At 44.0% G+C, this 23,463-nt stretch overlaps 1 protein-coding gene across 8 annotated transcripts in view; it reads right to left on the bottom strand.

Moving 5' to 3' along the window:
• The window catches only part of NRP1 (neuropilin 1), a 142,071-nt gene extending 123,257 nt beyond the window's left edge, over window positions 1-18,814 (bottom strand). For 4 of the 8 annotated variants that reach the window (XM_067702439.1, XM_067702430.1, XM_067702457.1 and 1 more), the window contains exons 1-2: window positions 17,580-18,179; window positions 14,037-14,211 (exon numbers count right to left, since the gene is read on the bottom strand). In XM_067702439.1, the coding sequence (XP_067558540.1) occupies window positions 14,037-14,211; window positions 17,580-17,652 (248 nt within the window). In that variant the 5' untranslated portion in view covers window positions 17,653-18,179. Of the gene's footprint in view, window positions 1-14,036; window positions 14,212-17,579; window positions 18,180-18,256; window positions 18,276-18,683 lie in introns of those variants that run through there. The other 4 variants (XM_067702447.1, XM_067702466.1, XM_067702423.1 and 1 more) reach the window with 3 other exon arrangements.
• Window positions 18,815-23,463: the final 4,649 nt, after the last annotated feature.

Genomic DNA, 23,463 nt, shown 5'->3' with positions numbered 1-23,463 from the left:
CATTTTTCAATTAATGCTGGGAATTAGCTAAATAACTTTAGACGTTAGTCCACGACTGATCATTCGCTTTAACAAAAATATGGCTCAGGAGGACCAAGCAGAGGAGAAAAGTACAATTAGTACGTTCATTCATTTCAGGTCCTGTTTACATCTGCATCTTGAACGACTTGGGCTTATTTTTTTAAACTAAGTTTCCTGCCTGTAATAGAATCATTAACATTCATCTTTATTGGTAACGCATCTGTGTTTAAATTCTTCAGAAGCACCTAGTCAGATGTGCTCAGGAAAGGACAAACATAGAAGGACAGCAGATTGTATCCACATCTCTGCCCCTGTTCAGCCTTTGGCAAGCTGCTTAGTCTCTGAACCTTTGGGTGATTTCATTCTAAAATGGGTCTGGTACAAATAAAGGATGTCCCAAGGATGGGTGAATTAACCTGTGGTTATAAAGAGTTTTGAAATGATGATGTGCTATCAATGCCAAGTCAAATTATGAAATCACACCTTTGCAAAAAATGCTATTGCGGGAATAAATGAATCTGAACATTGTATTTACAGTGTGATGTGCTTCTGAAATAGAATATTCATAATGGGCCTCAGCAGGCGACAGCAAAGTGCTGTCTTCTCTCCTGTTGATAGACCGCAATTTCAGAAAATGATTTTTTACAACGGCGTCTGAGTAAGCGCCTTAACTCAAGGCTGTTTTACAAACAGATACGTAGCTTACACGGCCACGGAGACATAAAGAGTGAGGTGGGATTCATGAACAAAATCGCTGTTGTCATTCCTTTGTACTTTTGCCAATGTAATCTCGTTCTTCACCATCTAATTTTAACAAGCTATGTTGAACAAAAAGATAAGGTAAAAGCTACTTCTGTGTTAGTGATCAAACCCGAGTTTAGGTTAATAGTCAGGTTATCAACTGCAGTTAAATTACCCTTCGAACTGGGCCTGTGGCTCATCTAGTTTCAAGAACAAACAACTCATTCCCACAGAGAATTTCCGTAGCCTGCAAATGTTACATTCGGCAACAGCAGAACAATAAATGAGTATTTCTGAGGCCACATGCCTAGTTCTTTTAAATAAATGATTCGCTAAAACAGGGCTGTTCGTGGGTAAGATTAAGGTCTAGGTGAAAACGTGAATGATTCCTTGGAATAAATGCGGCCAAAATAGAGTTTAAAATGCCTGACACAATTGGGGGGTAGAAAACGGACATGAAATCTGTGTCTTGGAGAAAAAAAAGCAGCAGGCAGAGGCTGTGTTGCAAAAGGCAGGGAGGGTCTGGGCTGAGCTGGGGTAGCTTGGAGAGAGAAGTGGGAGGGATGAGGGGTCTTGTTAAAAACCAAAGAAAGGAACGGGAATCAGGGCCAGGCTGAACAGGCAGAAAAGGCATGTTTGGAATTTGCTCTTGTGGCACCAGGGTTCCCCTGCACAAGCTGAGTCCTGCTATGTTAGAGGCAAAAGGGGCTCATTGCGCAGGACCCATCCCTCCCACCTTACAGACGAGGAAATGCAGGCGCAGAAAGATGAAACACGCGAGCCCACAGCTATTTGGAGGCTGTCACTTCTAGAACTCAGGACCACGCTGGGCTCCTAGAGGCATCACACTGACCACTAAGCCAGTCTCCGGAGGGAACTGTGAACGTGAAAACACAGGACGGACCCAAAGGAGAACAAGCTGAGGGCATGATCAGCTGGCCCTCTGCCTCGGCCCCAGCTCACCTTTCCCCCGCAGGGAAATGGAAGAGCTTATCATACGAGTCGTTCTGTTCTCTGGATGCAGACAAACCTGAGATGGGAGAGTGAAGGGCTATGGGTTTCCCGACCAAAGATGTCACACAAACATCCAGAAATACCCCAGAGAACTCGTGTAAGGTCATGGCGTCGGGGAGGCAGCAGGAATGTGGAAACTAGCCATGGTGGCTGAGGTGCTTGCTGTTGTGGACATGGCCATGCACCTGCTACTTCTTTGTCCCTCCCTCTTGGGTTGACACTTGCCTATTGTGACACACAGCTTTAAGAAATGCTTAGCAAATACTGTTATGGTGAGAAAGGTGAGAGCCGGGGGAGCAAATGAAACCCCTCACTATCCACTTCAGCAAACGCCTTGGGCGGACTCGGTCTGTCTGCTCTCCAGGACAGCATCTTGACATGGCTGCTCTAGGACACAGGGCTTGGTTTTTACCTGGTGACGTGGACAAACATATTTACAACACTCAGCACAGGATGCATCCCGTGTTGCTCTTTCTAAGGGGGAGGTTCACGTTCTACATCTTCCCCAGCAAGCCTGCTGTGAAGTTAACATGTGCATTTATTGGGGTTGCCAGCTGGAATGGAAGAAGGCTCTAAATTATTTGTGTGAAATTTAGGTAAAGGTGGTTTGGATGTGAGCCCAGATAGTAATATACAATAGACAAAGTTTACAGAGTTGTGATACAAAGTCCCAAGAGTTTGGGGATGTCGGAACATGCTCAGCAACCTGGACTGTTGCTACAAGGTTAATACATTTGATGCCTCTAACCCCAAAACAGATTGTGGAGATGACTGTGAAACAGAAAGAAGAGATTTCTGTCAAGCAGTATCTCTGCATCTTTTTTGAGATTTAGCTAAAGCTACTCACATGTAGAAATTCTAGGCTTTCCAAAGTAGAGGTTTTTAGAGGAAACATGTAAGTTTGACTCCACTACCCAGGAAAATGAAGGGTTTACCTTATAAATGAGAAGTGTAAGTGTGCATGTTCGTAGTCTAATTAAGTTAGAGCTTTTCCCGGGCAGCTGACTCGGTTCTTTGGCGCTAGATGAACATGCTGAGAAGGATGTCAGTCAGCCAATTCAATTCGGCAAATATTAATTGAGCAGCTGCTACAGGCAAAGCACTGTGGGAGGCTCTGCAGGGCTGGGAAACACTCTCAGCCCCTGCTCTGGAGCATCTTCCAAACTAGCTGGGTGAACAGTAGTAGAATATTAATGATTATGACCAGACACAGAATACTAGAAGGAACATGAGTGATGCATAAACGTAGTTCTTGGGGGTGTGTCTGAGGACAGAGAAAGAGACCACGTTTAATCAGAAATGGCTTTCAGAAGGAAGCATCGCTGTGGGTAGGGCCGGATGATGGGCCACACGTTGACAGGGAGACGCAGGTCTGTGTAAGGCACTGACCCCTCGTCCGTCTGGGAAGGAAACAGCCCGTGAAGAGGCATGGGATAGGAAAGCAGGAGTGACGATGAAGAACTCCAAGGCGGCCACTTTGGCTGAATATAAAAGAGAACCACAGGAGAAAGGCCAGAGAGGCAGGTGGGAGCGACATGATTTCATTTCTAGTTGCATTGAACTCGTAATTCAAGGCTGAGAAACACAGATAAAGCAAGGGGAACTCTCCATGTTTCTAAGTGGCGGGGTGGGGGGAGAAGGAGGAAAGCCCCATTCCTGAGGCTGTGTCAGCACCAGGGACTGGTTAACAAGTGTTGGAATTTGAGCGCTAACAGGAGAAACATAACAGAAAAGATAGATGCGATGGATATTGTAGTTACATGAGTTAGAGGCTTTAAACTGATGTGCGGGACAAATAGGAATCAAGAGATGCCCCAGAGTCTCAAGCGTTCTGGACCGTGCTGTGCAAGGTTAAAGAAATTCAGGCCGAGGAAAGGCCAGTGGTTTGGGGCATGAGAATAGTCACTGGAATCTAACATAACATGTGCGCAAACAATTCAGTCAACTGGAGGGGAGAGGACTTAGGCTGAGAAGGGTTAAGGGAGAAAGTGGAGTTCTGGGGTGTAGACACCACGTTCAAAGCCCTTGGCAGTCATAGGAAAGGGAGAGAGAGGTGAGAGATTAGTCTGAAGAGTAACAGGTCCAAGGAGGGTTTCTTTTACTCACGAGTGGAAAGTCCTACAGAATCTGTTGGACCGGGGAGGCCCATGAGGTCCCACAAGAAAGAAAGAAAAGCCCTTCTGATGGACCCCCAGCCATACACAGCTGTGGTCATTTCAAAGGAAAACAGTGCTGGGGGAACTCTGAGAGGCTGCAGACATCATTTTTATCACATACGACCATTCCTGAGGGTGAGGTGACGAGAAGAGTCTAAAATAGTTATCTCTTCTCAGCCACTATCCTAAGAGCCTTCCTGCGGACGTGCTTTTCTTCGAGGCCACCGAGAATCACTCCCTCCGCCCGGCCCCACTATTGGGAAATCTGTCCTAACCAGAAATGGGGGGAAGGAGATGGCAAGGTGAAAGGGGCTGAGGCTGCTAGGAACTGAGGGAAAGCGGGGAGGATGGAAGGGACCATCAGTTTTAAAACATTGATTTTCCCAGCTGCTTTACACTATGAATTTATAATACAAAATCCATGTAGTTTCCTCTCTCTTGGACACAACTATAACGGCACTATTTGGTTTCACTGATTGGGAAGAACGGACATCCCTGTTGTAATAACCACCATGACACTGGCTCCTGCCTTAAAGGATGGGTTGGTTTCCCCTTGGATTGTACTGAATATATTTATAAGTCCGAAGGCACACCTTGGCAAATAATGGCTCTTTAAAGGCCATTAATGCTATTATCAAGTTTGTGACACTGAGATAGCATCTTCCTTGAATTTTCCAGAAACTCCACCCATCCAGATTTTTATTTTTTATTTAAAAAACTTTTTTCGGAGTCTAGTTGATTTTAAATGTTGTGTCAGTTTCTGCTGTACAGCAACGTGAATCAGTTATACATGTACACACACCTACTCTTTTCAAAATTCTTTTCCAATATAGGTCATTACAGAGTATTGAGAAGAGTTCCCTGTGCTATACATTAGGTCCTTATTAGTTATCTATTTTATATACAGTAGCGTAGATTTTTAGAAGACTGCAATTATGACACTCTTAACCGGCCAATTTATTATAAGAACATTCAGAAATTCTTGCTGGCTGAATACACGCTGAGCATGAGATACCATCTCTATTGTGGTGTGTGCCGCGCTCTTGAAATATTTATGTGTCTCCTCCCAAGGATGCAGACTTCATTGTTTACTGTCTGAACTTATTTTAAGGAAGAAAACCTGCGGATGCAGTTCCTGTTAGAGTAATACCTAGGCTTTATTTAACATATTTATCTTGTATTCCTAAGATATTTCCACCTACATTATCTCATCCACGTTGTGTTATTAAGATTGGGAGAGAAAGGAAAGCATTTTGTTTTCTTCAGAAAGAGAAGGAAAAAGATTAACTGAAGCCGTGTCTAGGTAGACACAGACCTTGATGTCGTCCAGTCTTCCTCAGCCATGCTGTTAACACTGTCAAACCACAGTATCAATGGTGGCATAACCAAGCCATTCATAGATTGCAACCCTGCCCATATGACCTGTGTCCTGTCTCATAGATGGGCATGCACGGCAGAGGGGCAATTATAACCCACGTCCCTAATTCTCACCAGAACACTTTTTCACAGGGAGCTGCTAACATGATCCCCTGACAATCAGAAATCCCCAGTTCGTGTTAATGAGCTAACACACACATCAGGCACGATGCTAGCACAGCTACAGAGGGAAATGAGGATGTGCCTTGAAGGACTGAACCAGTGTAGCCTAACGGTTACTCAGTAGGGGCCTCAGCCAGGGACAAAGAAATTGGCACTGGAATAAAAGGTAAGGAAAATGCAAATTTTTTTCCTTGGAAAAAAAAAAAAGGAAGCTTCCAATCAGTGCTAACTCCCCCCACCCCCCCTGCCCCTTCCCTCAGCTTAATGTCAACAACCTTCGATGAAAAATCAAGTTATGGGCTATCCCTTGTAGGTGCTACTACACCTAAAAAACAACATAATCCTGAATCAGACCAAGTCAACCCAGGGCCACCAACTTTGTGGGTATCCGTGTCCTTCATTGTCTTTGAGTCAAGAGTGTGTTCTTTCTTCTTTAAATTTGGAAATTTAGTGCTTTCTAATTTTGTAAAGCTATCTAGCCAGGACTAAGATTTTGACCACATCTTAACTTTTTCCGTGCCATTTCAGTGACCAAGGGTATCTTACACAGTAGCAGGCCTGCTCACAGCATCTGGTGGTTACAGAGTCAGATGAGGACTTGAAATCCTGACTACACTGACTGGCCTTTGCCTCCTCTGGCTGTTCTAAAGAAATGTAAGAACTCGAATGGGGAGACATTCAGCATCCTCTTTCAGACGGGACTTGGCTGTGCTCTCCGTGACATGCCAATCTATCACAGAAGCAACAAGCCATCACCTCCAACCTGTCCGGCTGCTTGTACAAGTGTCTGAACAGATAGAAACAAAATACTCTGGAGCATTGGTTTCTTCTCAAAAAACACTCTTCTGTTTCTCATAGGGACCCAGTGCCTTGAGCAAACATTCTCTCTTTAACCCTTACAGAGTCACTGTGGCCAACACAAGTATCGAAATCTTACAAATAGGGGAGCTGTGGGAAAGCAAAACTTTCCTGCTATTTGCCTGAAATTAAGTGAAGGAGGGGTGTTTGGAAGAGAACCCAGTCTTCTTACTCCTGGGCTTGTGAGGATCTGGTATACAGCTGGTACAGCTGGTATCTCATATGTCCCTTGAACTAACTGTATAAATGGAAACTTTGTGCTGCCTGGTTACCAGGCCTTCAGATAAATATTGTATTTATGTGTGTTTTGTGTTTTCAAACTCCATCAACCGAAGGAACCAGAATGCAGATACACCCCCTGCCGCATCCACCACAAATTTCATTGCTAAGACAAGTTTTGACTCAGTGGAAAATCATCAATTTGTTGGAAGTTTCTGTGCACAAGGCTTCACTTAATCCAAACTAAGAGTTTAAAATTTAAGTCCTTCCTCAGAATCAGCTGGTTTGTATTTAAATTTTTGTGTGTTTCATAGAAGAAAATGGTTGCTGAATAAAAAGTAGTCTAGTAATATTTCATTCGAATTTTTGCATTCAAAAAGTATATCCCAAGCCCCTTCAATCACAAAGATGGAAAGGTATTTGGTGCAGCAGCTGAGCATTTGGGGTCAGTTAATTGCACTTTTCTAAGCCTCAGTGCTATCATCTGCAAAATAGGATGATAAAAAGATTAAGTGAAATGAAGTCCGATGAAGCACAGAGTGTTTAGTGAGCACATGGCAGCCACAGAGGACTAAGCAGCAAGAACCAGCCACGACGACTCCTTTCTATCAATGTTATGTGGCAGCCTGGATGGGAGGGGAGTTTGGGGGAGAATGGATACATGTATATGTATGGCTGAGTCGCTTTGCTGTGGGCCTGAAACTATCACAACATTGTTAATCGGCTATACTCCAATATCAAATAAAAAGTTTAAAAAATTAAAATAAAAAAGTTTAAAAATTAATAAATAAATAAATATTCTATTGATGATTTAAATTAAAGGAGAAAAAACACGCTGACCTAATAAATAAGATATAAGATATGTACAATACAGACCTGGGCTTGATGAGGAGAAAAACTACGTTACAAGCAATTGAATGGACAGAAGCCAAAAGATTTTTTTTTTTCCTCTCCGTGCTTCTGCAGCATTTAGTAGAATTCTGAATGCAAGCAGTTCACCTTCTGTGCTATCTGTGAAGACTAAATGACTTCAGCCATAAGCCATCATAATGTGTTTGGTGTGCTTCACAGCCAATCTGAGGGTTGTCCCGACCTTGTGTCATCCTAACTGACCTGGATACTGGACACAGTTCAATCAACCAGAGAAGAGCAGGAAATATCTTCTTCGGAGGTGCTATGTTCTGCCAGGTCACTGACTCCTACAGTCAGGATTGATTACAAACACCCAATTAAGAGGCATTTGGAACCTGATCTGAACACTAATCTTGTCTCTTGTTCTTCTTCAGGCTTAACGATCAGCCTTGATGAATACTACGACCATTAGTTAAGTCTATTTTATAGTCTCCCTCACAAGCACACACACGCACATGTGTGTTTGTGTATGTGCTTCTCCGAAGGATGTCAGCACGCATACAAGTATCACGTTTTACGCTGGAAGGAAAGGAGCTGATAATACGCATGCCGGCTGCAGGCATATGTCTCCCTTGGATCAATTTTGAAGGGCCGCCTCCCCAAAATGAAATCTGGTTGGAAATGCCATGCACATGTTGATTCAATTGGATAAGATTTCAACTAATCTTCTCATAAAGGTTGCTTCTTTCAAATTACGGAAATGCCCAACACACAACAACCTTATAATACTCAAAATTCATTATGATCCAATGTGATTGCTTATAGGAAGAAATAATAAAGGAAATTAATTTTATTAAACACACGGAGTTCTTTTCAAATTAAATCAGTGCTAATGCGGAAAGAAATCAAAAGGAAGAAAGTAGATGATTATCTGCTTGAGCAGCAACAAAGGATGCTGCAGGTGGTAGCAACCACACTGACATCCGCTGTTCTGAGAAGAGTTCATTTTTACCCATTCAATAGTTTTTTAATTGAATTTAGCTTGGTGGTGGTGCCTCTCACGCTGCCCATGTTGGGAAGTTACTTGAGATCAAAATCAGCAATGAAAAGATGAGGAAAAATAAAGCAAAGGAAGATCGTTCTGAATTTGCCTGGCATAAAAAGCAGGCTCTTGGACCAAAAACTTTGTGTTTATTTTAACGTAACTGTAGTATAAGCAAGAAATATATTTCTATAGGAGTCAACGAAAAACAATTAGAAAAAATGCTTCAGTAAGACTGTTTTTGGATTAGAACATTTTTTTCTATCCCCATTCCAAAGAGTTTGGTGATCTTCAAAGGATAGTACATCCAGACTTCAAGACTATAGATGAGTTTTGTCTGCTTTTGAAATTTATAAAAATGGAATCACAGAAGTCAGGATGGCAGCTGCCCTTGAGGCCAAAGGTCAGAGACTTAAAGTGGACAGGAGGTGGCCTCTTCCTAGGAAGCTGGAAACGTTTGCTCTGGTTCGGTGATATGGTTGTGCTCACTTTGTAACATTGTATCAAATGTTACACTTACTTTGTATATTTTTCTAGATATAGATTATAATTTAATATACTTTTATATTTAGTATAGAAAAAAGAGAATTACTTTGGCAAAAAACACCCACTGTTTTCCATAAAACAAAGTCCTTGTTTGCTTTGGTCTAAGTGATGCTCTAAAACCCAAGTCTAGGACTAGCGGTACGCCCATGCCTCAGATACAAAAAAACTCACTAATCAGGATAGATAATACTTTAACGCAATTTAAAAAAAATAAAATTAATGCAAAAATCCATGCTGAACAAAGATCAAAACAAAAAATATAACTTAGGGAAACCAAAAATGGAACTTTTAGTCCCCAAATTCCCTATAACAACAAAGTTACCATTGTATAATTACATTTTCAGGAAAAATCAGATTTGAGGAGCTAAGGGAAGATTAATTTTCATTCAGTGAGTTTATAGTCTATGAAAATAAATGGTGTTTCCAAGTTTATAACAGCTTAGGAAATTTTAAAAGTAGCATTAAAGACAATGTGTGATTTATTCCAACAAAATCCCTAGACTTGAGTATCGTCTCTACTTAATTACAGTTTTATGTGTTTAAACTTCATATGAAGTTACAAGAGTGAAATCTTCCTTTGATTGCACTGAATTAAGAAAAAGACACCAATTTATTGGTTACACAAAGAAAAGGCTACAAATCGTAATGACAGAAAAGCATTTATGGGATGTTAGCCTTGCGTCTTGGTGAAATCCTACGAAACAGCCCTGACAAATCAGGCAGTGAAGTCAGGAAGTTGTCACTCAGAAGACCTCCCTTCTCCCCCATCACCACCACGTTTTTAGACTCTCTTTCTGGAGCTTCACATTCATTTTCCTAATGTTTTTAACCCAATGTCTGTGAAATTTTTATTGCTCCCCAGATGACATCTGATCTGAATGTAACCACACACCTCTTTGCTCAGCAGTATTTGTCACAAACCATTATAAATTATCATGCTGATAGTTTGCATTGCTGGGAAACCGGAAAAGCTCCATAAATTCTAACTACTGTATCAATGACATTCTTGTTTATTATGCAGATATAAAGTTTTATGAGAGTCAAGATGGCCGCTTTACCACCGAAGGAAACTCCAGTGGAGTAAAACCCAACCAGCTCAGTGTAAGTTCTGAAAACCATTTTCAACGCACCATGAACACTGCCTTCTGACCAACACTCTGCAGGTGGGTTTTTCTTTCTTTCCTGCTTTTAACTCTGCTTTGACACTTCACAAGCATGGAGGAGTTTGCTGGTGCAAAAGAGAGAAATCAGATTCCTCCTTTTCTCCATTCAGAACATTCTATAGCCACCTCTGGTATCAACATCACAATAAAACCAGGCACAGACTAGCTAGCTAGAAATCCCAGCCCAAGATTAGCCTGCAGACAGATGCTCTATGGCTCCATGGATTGACTGATTGATACCACACCTTGTTCAATGAAAGAATTCAGGGAGTCCTCATATTATGTCTTTGATGCTTATTTGTAATGAAACCTGATTCAGGGGTGGCATACACATAGATGGTTGAATTTTTAAAGCTACCAGGCACAACTTGGACATTCATTTTCCTTAAGGAAATATCCTCCCCCCCTCCCCACCCCCCACCCCCGACATCCACTGTAAAAACCTTTCTGTAAGGTTAGCACAGGTTAACTATGTACTGGGCCAGTCCTGGTACTCTTCACATGAAAATATGTGATTGTGTGCATTTCACTGTATGGTTAAAATTATGAGAGCATATTTTAATTTCATGATAAAGAAAACAATAAAATAGAAATAAAGGTATTTTTCCTACCAGAGCTTGGCTATTTAATTACTTATTTATTCCTACACTCTAAGAAACAATTGTTTACTTGGGTCTCCAGGATGTTTTGCAATAAGCAAATTGTGAAGGAATCAATTTCTTGAGCGTTCCCATTATGAAAGCTCACTATTCGAATACCGACAGTTTCAAGAGAAATGCAGGATTTATTGTATGCGGATCATCCCCATTATTGGATTAACACATTTAGTTTGCTTAGTTTCCTATGTCCAAATGTTCTAACAATCACCAAATTGTTAAAGATATCCTAAGAATGATGATAACGGCTTCTGAGGGGAGCTTCTAGCTTTTCAAAGGGCTTTCATATCCACTACCCTATTTTATCTTACTATAAAACGGGAACAGCAAGTACTTTTTACTGCTATTAGACATATAATATAGCTGAGACAAGGAAAGACATTAAATACCTCAAATAAGACAAACGGCTTGTTCTTAACAGAAATGATAAGTAAAAGCTTCCCAGTTCTCTGAACGTGATGTGTCATCTCAAATACATTTTTGGAAGTGGCTTAATATAAACGAAAAAACCCCACAATCCACCAAACCCCCAAAATCTATACTTTTGCACACCCAACATAAACTTTGGAAGTCTATGAATTTATTCCTACAGGAGTTTCTGGTGCTTTCCATTTTGCTAGGGAATTCTAACCCCCTGTAGATTTTAAAGCTGTGGATTCTTCTCACAACCAAAAGGAGATAATTGTGCCACATGTGTAGAATTTTCAGCTGCAACCTTCAACAATAACCAGGAGTCATGTGGACCAGTCAGGAAAGATAGTGATGGCAAATGTCTTAAGTTAGTCTTCCTATATCATTTCTGGAATTTTCATTGATAAAACAATCAGGGAGCACCACTTGGAAACATGGCACAAAGGTATTTTCCAGGGCCATAATCTCCATTGACCATATCAAGCTAAAGGTATCAGCCTTCAAGACTGGGCAGGAGATGGCTCCTTCACAGAGAACAAATACTCACTTGCTACAATTTAAAAACCACCTTATTCTGTAGCATTAAAAAACAAAAACAAAACTCACCATCGTAATTACAGAAACAATCTTCTTGGCCTTGTCAGCTTCTTGCTGATATCACTTAAATGGTCCCTTACTCTGAGTTATAATTATCCCTTTTCTTATCATGTTTAAATAACAAAACTAACAAAAAAGTTTGCTCCCCCCATCCTACCATACTCTACCTCACATCATGATATGGCAGAGAATTATTTAAGGCTTGCTGCGTGCCAGACGCTCGTAAACACTTTACACACATTATCTCATTCAACTGGCTTCCCCTTCTTACACTCCTATGCAGTTGGGTGCTGGAGCTGACTCACACCAGCTCACGAGAACCAGATGTACACAGTTCTTTGCAAGTCTGTGCACAGTGACATCACTGTAGTTTGAAACTGGCCATGGTAGGAATATTTACACTACAGAAATCGGCAAATATCACAGATCAGGACTTGACCTATCCCCTCCCTAGATCCAGTTGTTAACACTGACCAGCACACCACTGCTAATAACTATTCTGAATTCCTTAACTATTATATTACATATATACATGGTCAAAACTCTCAGATCAGGAATTAGTAAGCATGAGTTTACTGAAATCTAACAGCACCTTATTTTGAGGAATAATGTTATTACTTGAGTATGTTTTACCAGAGTTTCTTAAAAATATCTCCTATAGCAGTTTAAGTATTGGTAAAATGCAAAACATAAAACAAAACAAAATAAAATGAAATGGAAAACAAGTCTCCAATTTGTCTAGGTGACTGACATTGTAAAAACCACCATACAGAATACTGGCCAAAAAAAAAAAAAAGAATTCCCTGTTTCCAAGAAGTTACTGGAACACTCTATTAATGTCAACTTTCACACAAGATTAAAAAGTCAATATAATGCCCTGAAGCACTTCTGAATCACAGAACAAAGATTCAATTGAAATTGGCATAATTTTACCTGCTGTAGTGTTCCACTGATTATTTGGAAATTGACCAACAGGACATGAATGTATGCTAATTCTCCAGGCACCAGATGTTGAATTAACCAGATGACCTCATCTCCCTGACCATGAAAAACTAGTTTACCCCACCAAACCAACAGGTTCTTGAGGACTTCTTGCAGGTGGGAATATTTTCATACTATTCTTTTCTTCTCTAAAAAGGTTATGTGTTGGCAAAGAAAATATTTTAAATAATGAAACTCATTTTAAAACTTGGGAAAACGTATCAGTCTTTGAGAAACACTTTAGAAGTGAGATTTAAATAGATTACTTTCCTTTGCTAAAACTATATATCTAAACATCACTGAAGGTTGTTATTCAGGTTCAAGTCTCTGGAGAATACATCATGTGCAGTGTGCCAGAACAGGATGACACAGATAAGACAGAGACAGGTGGTCTGCTGCATGGATGTCCAGTGAGAAAAGCAAATCTGGATCTGAGTGGACTGCCGCTTGCAATGTTCAAACATACTTTCCAACTGTGGAAAGCAAAACCTACACACAGTTCTTTCATACGAAGTGAGGAAATATAATTTAGACTGTCCCTCTAGTGAGAATGTTTTCATAATAATGAAACCTGGTATAAATTGATGCTTAGTAACTTAACCATAGCAGGAGATAGGAATGCTAAAGCACATGAACAAACATTATATTCATCGTGAATTAACAGTTCTTTTAGCATGTTCCATAAGAGATTTGCAGTTATTAATCTACTATAAAAATCCCTCATTAGACTTACCCTATAGTCCTCATTTTTTTTTTCAATGACAATTTGCTTTGGTCATGTCAAACTCAGTAAGATAAACAGAGTTCTTAGATCACAAAACATGCCCCAGATTTGTTTAAAAAAAATACCCGACCTCACCGTCTGCCAATGCACTATATGAGAGTGACCTACGATATTTAGTAAGAACTCAAGTGAGAGTTTGAGTTTCTAATTCTTCACCTTTCCAGGAAAAAAAGACACATATATACACATTTCTTAACAAAAGAGTTCCAAAACCAAAAGTGTTAACAGGAAAAAAGAGTATGAGAAATTACACATTTAAATATAATCTCCCTGGTTTAGGGAACTCAGAAATCACTTAACATAATTTAATTTCCATACCATTGACACATGATCTGGCCTAGATCAGAATCCCTCCTGGATCCATTTACATTCTAGGTGGTTCACAGACTTCCCCCCCATAGACACCTGCGCCCACTAGATGGTGCTGTGGCGCCCTGTTCAAACATTCTCACTTACTTGCAGTCTCTGTCTTCCAAATCGAAGTGAGGGTTGAAGTTAATCATAATTCTCTGATATGGGTCAGGAGCCTGAATCAGCCATTCACATTTTTCACTTGGGTGATAAGAATGAGGATAACCAGGAGATGTAAGGTACCCGGGGCTTTCAATTTTTATAGTATCTCCACATTTATCTGCAATAAAAATAATATTTTAGTAGACCTTTTCCTGACAACCAGTTAGGTATTCTAAATTTACATATAAATGACCAGTTATTAAACATTCCATAACTTTTTAAGGGGAGCTCCAAGAGGCGCTTGCAGGTCCTTCAGGTGGCGCCAATACCAACACGCCACCAAAGGACACTCTTTGATCTCAGGAAGTCGGTTCAGGAGGAGAGCAGACTGAGATCTGATAGGACTCCACCCCCACCCCACACAAAGTTCCCTCCCAAGAAAAAGGTCTTCTAGCATTAAAAACATTAAGTCCCCTCAATGGATGTTAACATGGTCCCCAGGGAGCCTCTGCTAGACTTAATTATCCCCCCAGAAGTGTAATTGCATTAAGGAGCAAGTTCTAAGTGAAGGCGACTAAAAGATGCTATTTGACCCTTTGTGTTGCTTTTTGATGATAAGCCTGGTCTGTGTCATTGATCAGTGGGGATTGTCATCCAGGATTTCAATTGGCTTAAAGCCAGACCTTTTGTTGTTGTTGTTTTATCTGCCTGTAAACCTAAGTGATTTTGAGTTATCTCTGCTTTTGAGATCCAGATCATCAGAGAACAAAGTATATGTGGTGAAGCAGAAATAATTCTGCTCTACTGCTCCAAGTTGCTCAGTCTTGGAGACCAGATCAAAGTAACTGGGCAGAAAGAAAAATAAATAGCTACACAGCATTAATTCTAATTACCTACAAGTTGGAAAAAAGCTCCACGACAGGGAGGTCTGGGTATCACATATGATGAGCTACACTGTCACAGTTTAGGAAAGGTGAGCTAACAAGTTTTGAGCCCTCCTTTCAAAAAACCCAAAAGCCAAAGTGATTCACTGAGAGCCAAAGAAACCAGTCTCTGGGCTGCTTTATTGTTCAGTGTGGACCCTCATTGTCACTTTTAATGATGGATTTCATATTGGAGAGCCTCAGCCTGCAATGCTGCCACATTTACTGATGCTTAATCTCGAGCAATAAAAATTTGGTGCATAAACTATGTGAGAGGAACAGGTATGAAAGCAGTGAAATATATAAGCCTATCAATCACAAATTTTCAGTAATGGTATCTATAGATTTTAATATTGCATCTAATAGATTCCCTGTGGAAAGCGAATGGCATTCTTTGCTCTCAGCATGAATTTATAAATCTACAGAATTTTATTACAGGAAAACCAGGTCAAATGGAAACGAAAGATGAAGCGCACATCAAAAATGCATAAAGCGACATGCATTACAGAAGTCATTTCCCATAAACTAAAAAGAAGACAATATAAATTACATTGTTTTTCTCGATTGCTAGATGTTTTTGACTTTGTTTCTTAGACTGGGGGTGGCCTTATATGGGTTTCCTTTGCCTTGGCTTTTAGAAGCTTAAGGTTCGCCAAGAAGAAATGATGTTGTAACCGGAGTTCAGAATCTCAGCTAATGATCATATTGGACTCTGTTATGTGATTCTGCCGAGGCTCTTGCATTATTTTAAATGTGCAGAAAACTTGGAAAGCGACCCCATCTCATTAAGTCTCCTCCAGCTCTGTACAAACATCATGGCAGTGTCTGGCATCTGTTAGACGAGTGAAATAAAACAGCACTGCTTGTAGCCACTCGACAGAGTCACTTCAGAAGACATTTAGGTGGATTCAGTACCACACCAGAGCTCTTTAATCTGTGACTTCTGAGAAAGTGACAGTGTAATAAGATAATGCGGACTCCTAGACTCCCTGGCTCTGTTAAATCTCTCTAACAGTTGATTAAGAAAGAGCAGTTTCTAACGATTCTGGACCATTAGTCCTAAATAAGGTTAATGAATTAATTTAGCAGACCCTGGTACTTGGAGGAGGTGGACATGGCTGGAAGAGGTCTGTTGAGCTACAAAGGCATTAACTGGCTCTGGTCCCTGCAAGCACAGCAACATGGGTTTAACTAGTCAAGTCACCGATTGAAGCTCAGGGTCTCAGCCTTCCCCAGATGTCTGTGAAGAAAATTAAGAAGTATATATATTTCTCATGTATGTACATACACATACACCCCCACACACAGACATATGGAGCTCACAACCTAATGTCTGAAAGCTATTTGCATTGGATTTCAAATCCATCCTATGAACACCACCACCAATTTAATCTCCAGAGTTGTGGAGGCAGAGGTTGGGTTACTGTAATTTCTAAAGTCTAACCACTTGAGCTCTTTCAATTGGAGTGAATGTTATTTCGTTCCCTGCCGGACTATAGAAAGATGCCATCCTCCGAGGTTCATTAATAAATTGAACTCCACATTCACAATTGTGTGTGTGTGTGTTTTGCTTCCAAGTGTATCTTTTAGAACACTGCTTGGTAGCTGTTGGGGAAATCGATTGCTTCAATCACGAAACCTCCAGAAAGCATATTAGAAAGATTAACTTCCATCGTAAAGATGTGATTTACATTCCTCTCGGTATGAACTCCTCCACTTGTGGTCTCTTATTAAAACAATATACCACCGTAAGTAGCGGATGGCCTTTCCTTCTAATTACTCTGATTGAAATCTAAGCCAGACAAAAGTAAATATTTGATAATTAGTTAATAATAATTGCTGAAGACTTACTGTAAAGATAATGCCATCCCCTTGCTCCCACCTACTTTACAGTGTAAGTCAAACATGCCTACAACCAGATCCCATTTTAAAACACATTATTTAGGTTACAGGATACTGTTTATAACCCAGCACGGTCTTCCATTTACTTAACAGTGAGTGGTTTTAAAAGCTAAGTGGAAGCTACAACTAGGTTGGGGATTTTCAGATATCCTGGTGCCTTACACTGTATATATCAGATTCCTTTATTGACACGATGTAACTTTCATTCATACTCCAGAAAGATCAGGGCCATTTACAAAAGTGGAGGAGGGAGTTACATCCACCAGCAAACCGCTATCTCCTGCAGGCACCCACCAGAGGAAACAGTTCGGGGGAGCTGCTCGAGAACCAGGAAGTTCTCCTGGTAAAGTGTTCATTAACTTTCAACAGCCATCAGATTTTTGAAAGGGAGTCTCATCTAATTTGCCTTTGGGAGGAAACATTATTAAGATAATTGGTGTGCTACTCCGGGAAGGTAAGCAGTTCTGCCTTGTAGCAGAGGTAGGAGAACCTCCACGGCCAAACAACCAACTTCAGGAGGGAGTCGGAGCACTTGAAATCTCCCTGCCCTACACCGACTGATCTTATTGCTTGATTTCTCCGCCTGGATAAAAGTTTCCTTCGCCCAGGAGGCGGCTCTCCGCGGTGGATCCCGGCAGCTGGGCGCGGGTCCGGGGTCCGGACGTGGGCAGCCTGGAGCCGGGTTCACCCCCGTGGCCGCGCGTCTCCGCCTGTCACTTACCGTTGCGAAAAGCGCCGGCCGCCGAGAGGACCAGGGCGAGCGCGGCGCACAGGAGCGGTAGCCCCCTCTCCATCCTCCCTTCGCTGGGTTCCCGGGCAGACGCGGGAGAACCGAACGTGCAGGGAAAACAGAGCACCGGGGCGATCTCAACAATCCGGAGCGCTTCCACTCCTCCCAGAGCTGTAAAATCCTCAGTCCGTCTTGGAGAAAGGAAAGCGGCGAGGCAATGCCGTGATCCGAGAGAAACCCTCCTCTTTTTGTGTCTCAAGTCGCCTGCATCCTGTCATTTAGCTCCGGTTTCCTCTCTCTTTTCCCACACTTGTTCCTCTTCCAGGAGCCACTGCCCGGGCCATGTCTCAGAAAAAAAAAAAGGGGGGAGGGTGGTGGTGGGAGGAGGAGAGACGTAGAGAAACGCACACCAACGCCAATTTCCAGAAAGAAAGAAAAAAAAAAATCCGGCTTGTTTCTGGACGCGTTGGAGCCGAGGAGCTGGCGCCCAGGGGAGGTCCGAGGTGTCTGCGCGAAGGAGAGGAGCAAGCAATGAAAAGATGAGCGGGAGACGGAGTTGTTTCACCAACTGCACCCCTGCTTCCCCCACCTCCTCCTCCCCTCCCCTTCTGGAGCCCTTCCCTCGCTTCCTCCCGCCCCTCTCCCCGCACGGGCTCGCCAGCAATTGCCTGACAGGAGACGGGGAGGAACAAGTTTCCCTCCGTGTGCGTTCCCCGTGTGTCTGTCCGTCTCTCCCGCAGGCCCTGTTGGGACCTTCCCGGGAAGGGAGGCGCCGGGGGTCCGCGCCCAGGGCGGGCTGGCGGGTGTGTCTGGGGAACTGGGCGTCGAGGTCGGTGGCAGCGCCAGGGTCGAGCTGGCCCACCTCGGCGTGCTCGCTCGGTACCCCGGGGGGTCCCAGCCCAGGATCTTGGGGATCCGCCGCCGAGGCGTGCGGGGCGCTCGGGAGGTAGCGGCTGCTGCTCCCAACTCCGGACGCCCGGGAGGCGCCCGGGGCGGCCGGGTAGTGACCTAGGGCAGGAGCAGCAGGGTGCCCCTGGACGCTGCGGGACAGGCCCGGAGGGGCTGAGGAAAGCGCGGCAGGGGTGGGGGACGCACCCCGGAGCCGGGCGAGGGTCGATAGTGTCGCTGCCACGTAGAGCCGAGTCAGTAGATTGGCGCGGGCGAGGCTGTGCTGCGGCCCCACCCGGCCTCCCTGCCCGGTAAAGGGGCGCGCTGCTGGGCGCCTGGCGTGCTCGGGTGCCCGCCGCGCACCGCGGGCTCCATTGTTACCCGAGATCTGGTGTCCTCTCCTCTGGGTCAGAGGGGACCCTGGAGGGTGGGAGCTGGTGTGCCTTCCAGCTAGGGGGCAGTCGTCGCCCGACCCCGCCCAGCATCCTGACTCGGAGCCCAGGTGCTCGGGGTTTGGAAATTAGGGGTCCAGTGCCCCGGGTTTCTGTGCAGTCCGGGGGAGGGGAACAGTGGCGGGGGCGGGGTTTGCTCCTGGCAGGGCTCTCACGGTACCAGTTCAGACCACAGGCCAAGGTCACGCCGGCCCTCCAGCTCCCCCCCCCCCCCGCCTCCCACGGCGGCGCGTCCTCACTGTGGGCTGGATGCCCCCCAGTTCCATCCCCGAGGGCTTTCCGGGAACTGCTGCAGAAAGCCTCTGCGGATAGGAACAGCAAGGACATTTCAGGGAACAGACAGGTTTTGGCAGCGGATCAGGCCCTTGAGAGGGGTAAATGCCCGCGGACCCCCTCCGAAGGAGTTCGTGGGGAAGGTGAAAAGGTCAGACGCCTCCTGGGAACGGCGTTTCTGCACACACCCGAAAGCAGAGCCTTATTCCTACCTGGCGCAAAGAGCTGGCAAAAGAGATTTAGGAATGTTGGCAGGAAGACTCTGGTCAAAGGTTTTGGCGGAAGAACTAGGGGCGGGACGGGAGAGAGGAGGCCCAGGGCGCGCGGGCCCCGGGCGACGGCTCAGCGCTCGCGGGTGGCGGCTGGGCGCGGTGGCGCGCGCCGGTTGGGGTGTAGGCGAGCCCCGCGCGGTGCAAAGCTGCACCCCGGGCTCGCCCGCCCGCGCCCGGGAAGTCCCCGCCTCCAAGCTGGAGACCAGCACCCAGGGCGCCGCGAGTCGCCCTGCCCGAGAGCGCCTGTTCGCCCTCACTGGTTTCCTGCTTCTCGGCTATCCCACCCCGGACGCGGGGTTGGAAGGGGGCACTACGAGGCCGGGAGTCAAACGCCTGGGTGGAGCGGAAGGGGCAGTGGCGGGGCGAGACAGGGCGCCAGCCGCGCCCTGCGCAGACTCCGGGGAGTCAGCGCCGCGGAGGGAAGCCCGGGCGCTTGGCTACCGCGAGCGTGCGACGCCTCCTCCCCGCCTTCCTCTCGGTCCCCGGCGCACCCCCGCCAGTCCCAGTCCCCGGCTGCGCGGGGCGAGCGGCATCGTCAGATTTGGGGTGACCCCTGGCGACCTTAGCCCGAGGCTCGTAGGGAGAGGCGCCTCTCTGAACCTGGCCGGTTGACAGAGAAGGCGAACCGGGCGGCGCAGCGCCCGGGCGTCCTGGAGTCAAGGCTGCCCTCCTCCTTCCTAGTGGGAACTGCGCGGCCGCGCTCGGTCCGGGAAGCGGTTTTGACCCGTCTCTGTGCCTCCGCGGGGTGAGCGAAGGGGCACAAGCGGAGACTTGATCTGTGTTGTTTTTAGAAAACTGCCGCCAATCTCTCTTCCCTTTCCCTGCTGAGTGTGCATTTCCCAGGTTGGAGCCACCAGCTAACAAATAAAGCCACCAGATCCTACACTCAGAGAGGCACTGCCCTCACGCCGCAGCCTCGCCCCCGGGCTCCCTCCCGCCTTTCCCGGGGAAGGGCACCTCCCGCGGGTCGAGGCACAGAAAACGTCTGTCTCTTTCTTGCTCCCCAGCTGAGCATTTTGCCAGTCTCTCTCCAACCAACTAATAAGACACGCAGAAGGTACTCTGGGGGAAATATCATATTTAAGTTCTGCCTCTGATTTTTCTGGTCTCAGCTGATCTGAGGCTTTTCTGGACTCCGGAGTTTCCACACGCAGTACTGGGTAATGGCAGCCCTACCGCACTGATTGATAATTGCCCGCTAGTGGGTTGGTGCAGAGCAAATTGTTCTCGCTAACAACCTCTTTCCTCTGCTGTTGGATTCTACTAAGCGCAGAAAAGGGTCAGTTTTAGACTTCTGCAATTCCCCTGCAAAGGGAGACAGACCGACCTTTACTTGACGTAAGTGATAGACACAGGAAGAGTTTGGCAGTATTCCTAGGTTGATTTTATTTTGGTCTTGTGAACACATCATTCTTCCGGACACCACAAATCCCCAGACTAGGTAGGACCCAATTCCACTGAAGGGAAGATTCATCACACCCGAGAGCCAGTCAGAGGCCCTGGATGGGCAGTGCCCAGCGCAATGGACTCCCATGGAGGGGTTGCTGCGGGAAGAAGGCCCTTCGCTTCTGCCTCCTGAGCGGGGCTGGAACCGAGGCCCATCATTAAGAACAGACTGGGTGCATACAGAGTGAAGTGAGTCAGAAAGAGAAAAACAAATACCTTATGCTAACACGTATATATGGAATTAAAAAAAAAATGGTTCTGATGAACCTAGGGGCAGGACAGGAATAAAGACAAAGACACATAGAGAATGGACTTGATGACACGGGGAGGGGAAAGGGGAAGGGTAAGCTGGGACAAAATGAGAGAGTAGCATCGACATATACACTACCAAATGTAAAATAGATAGCTAGTGGGAAGCAGCTGCACAGCACAAGGAGATCAGCTCAGTGCCTTGTGACCACCTAGAGGGGTGGGATAGGGAGGGTGGGAGGGAGACGTGAGAGGGAGGGGATATGGGGATGTATGTATATGTATAGCTGATTCACTTTGTTATACAGCAGAAACTAACACACCATTGTAAAGCAATTATACTCCAATAAGATGTTAAAAAAATAGACTGGGTGGTAAATGTATGGTTTCTTTCATCAAGCGCTCATCAATTTGTCAAAAGTAAGGTGAGAGCCATTGCTCCCATAAGGCCATTTGAGCCGCTAACGTCCTCAAAGTATTTCAGGTTGGTGCATATGGAGACTGGTATTTCAGATCTGTATCAAGTCTAGTCAAGTTTTTTAAAGCATCAAGTCCACATATTTCAGAAAAGCAAGGACACAACATATTTTTAGTAGGAGCTAACCTACATTTGAAATGTAAGAATGGAAGAAGTGAAACAGAGAAGATTAAAAATTGGAATTTAATTTCCTATTATTTAAAATAATTCTATTAAAAATAGCACTGCTGTTAAATGACTATCATTCACGGGGTGTCTTTTGGACCTCATGTAGAGCTGTCTCCTTCATTTGCATTGGCAGAGGAAGGACGAAAATAAACAAATTAACTTTTACTTTCTGATCCTTCACTTTGGGCCTTTTAAAAGTTACACTGAAAATTCTTTAAATATTGGAGAAAAGCCTGCCATCAAAGTTTTAAAACAAAGTTACACTGTAAAGTTTCTATGATACAAGTACATGCAGATGCAGGAAGACAATGTTAAATTTTGAATCATGTGAGCAGATTCACAGTATTTGTTGGTGTTAGACATTAGGGCTAGAATTTGAAAACTATTATTTGTCTGAAAGAATAATCTTAGATTATTCTGCCTTCATTGAATTACTTTTTAATTATAAAAATTAAAATAATAATAACCAATAGAAACACTCATAAAACCAATAAAAACATCATTAGAGAGAACCTATTCAACATCTCAAAAGGACTATTTTTAAGTAGGACAATCTATAAAATATAATTTGAGCAATCAAATAAGGAAAGGCTATCTCAAAATTTAATCATAGAAAACTAAAATTCTAAAGAATTTAAAAATCAGTAAAAACTAAATTAAAACCATCAACAACCAATGGCCAAAAAAAATTCTAAAGAATTTTAAAAATCAGTAAAAAAAAAAATTAAAAAACTATCAACCAAAGGTGAAAAAAAAAAAGAAACCACAAAACCCACAGTTAAGATGAGCTGAATTTATCCTAACAGAACTTTATTTTGTATTCTTAGTAGATGGCTCTAGCTATTTACATGAGAATGGGGTATGAGTGGAGCAAGGGAAGAAGTGAAAAGACTAGTTAGGAAGGAAGTAAGAGAAGGCCATGAACAAGGATCATGCGGTGGAGATTGGAAAAGGTTGTATTCCTGACATATTTAGAAGGTGTAATCAACAAGACAGATGATGAGATGGATAGTCCAGCAAAGGAGAGGGTGTTCTCAAGGATGACTGTTAAGATTCCAGCTTCCATAACTGGATGGGTGGTAGTGATAGCCTTCACTTAGGCATGGAACACTAGACTAGTGTGGAAGGAAGATCATGAGTTTGATTGGGTCCAGGTTCAGTTTTTAGTCTCTTTGAGATAATCAGATGAGTCAGGAATATGGAGGAATGGTTTGGATTGGAGATATGTATCTGTGGGTCGCTGATGTACATTGATAATGAGCATCTGGAGAGGTAGAGGAAAACCAGTAGAACATAGTGTCATAAAAGTCAGGTAGAAGAGGGATTTCTAAAAGGAAGTGCCAAGCAAAGGAGTTGGATAATGTTGACAGTTCTAGTTGGATGAGGACTGAAATACACTTGAATGTAGTGGCTTGATGGTTATTGAGGATTAACTTGAACAAGAGTCATTTCAGAGGAGTAAGGGAGAGACAGGACTAGAGGCCAGGTTGGAGTGGACTAGTGGAAGTGGAAGTGAAGTGAATGGAGGTAAGGAGATAGGGACAAGGAGTAAAGGTCACTCTCTCTGAAGGTTCCTACTGAAGGGAAGGAGACAGACAGTAGTTCTGGAAGGAAACGGTGTGGAAGGAGGTTGATTTTTTTTTTCTTTT

The sequence above is a fragment of the Pseudorca crassidens genome, chromosome 1 (assembly GCF_039906515.1).
Source record: "Pseudorca crassidens isolate mPseCra1 chromosome 1, mPseCra1.hap1, whole genome shotgun sequence".
In the NCBI taxonomy this organism is placed as follows: domain Eukaryota; kingdom Metazoa; phylum Chordata; class Mammalia; order Artiodactyla; family Delphinidae; genus Pseudorca; species Pseudorca crassidens.
This window is presented reverse-complemented; position numbering and strand designations above follow the sequence as displayed.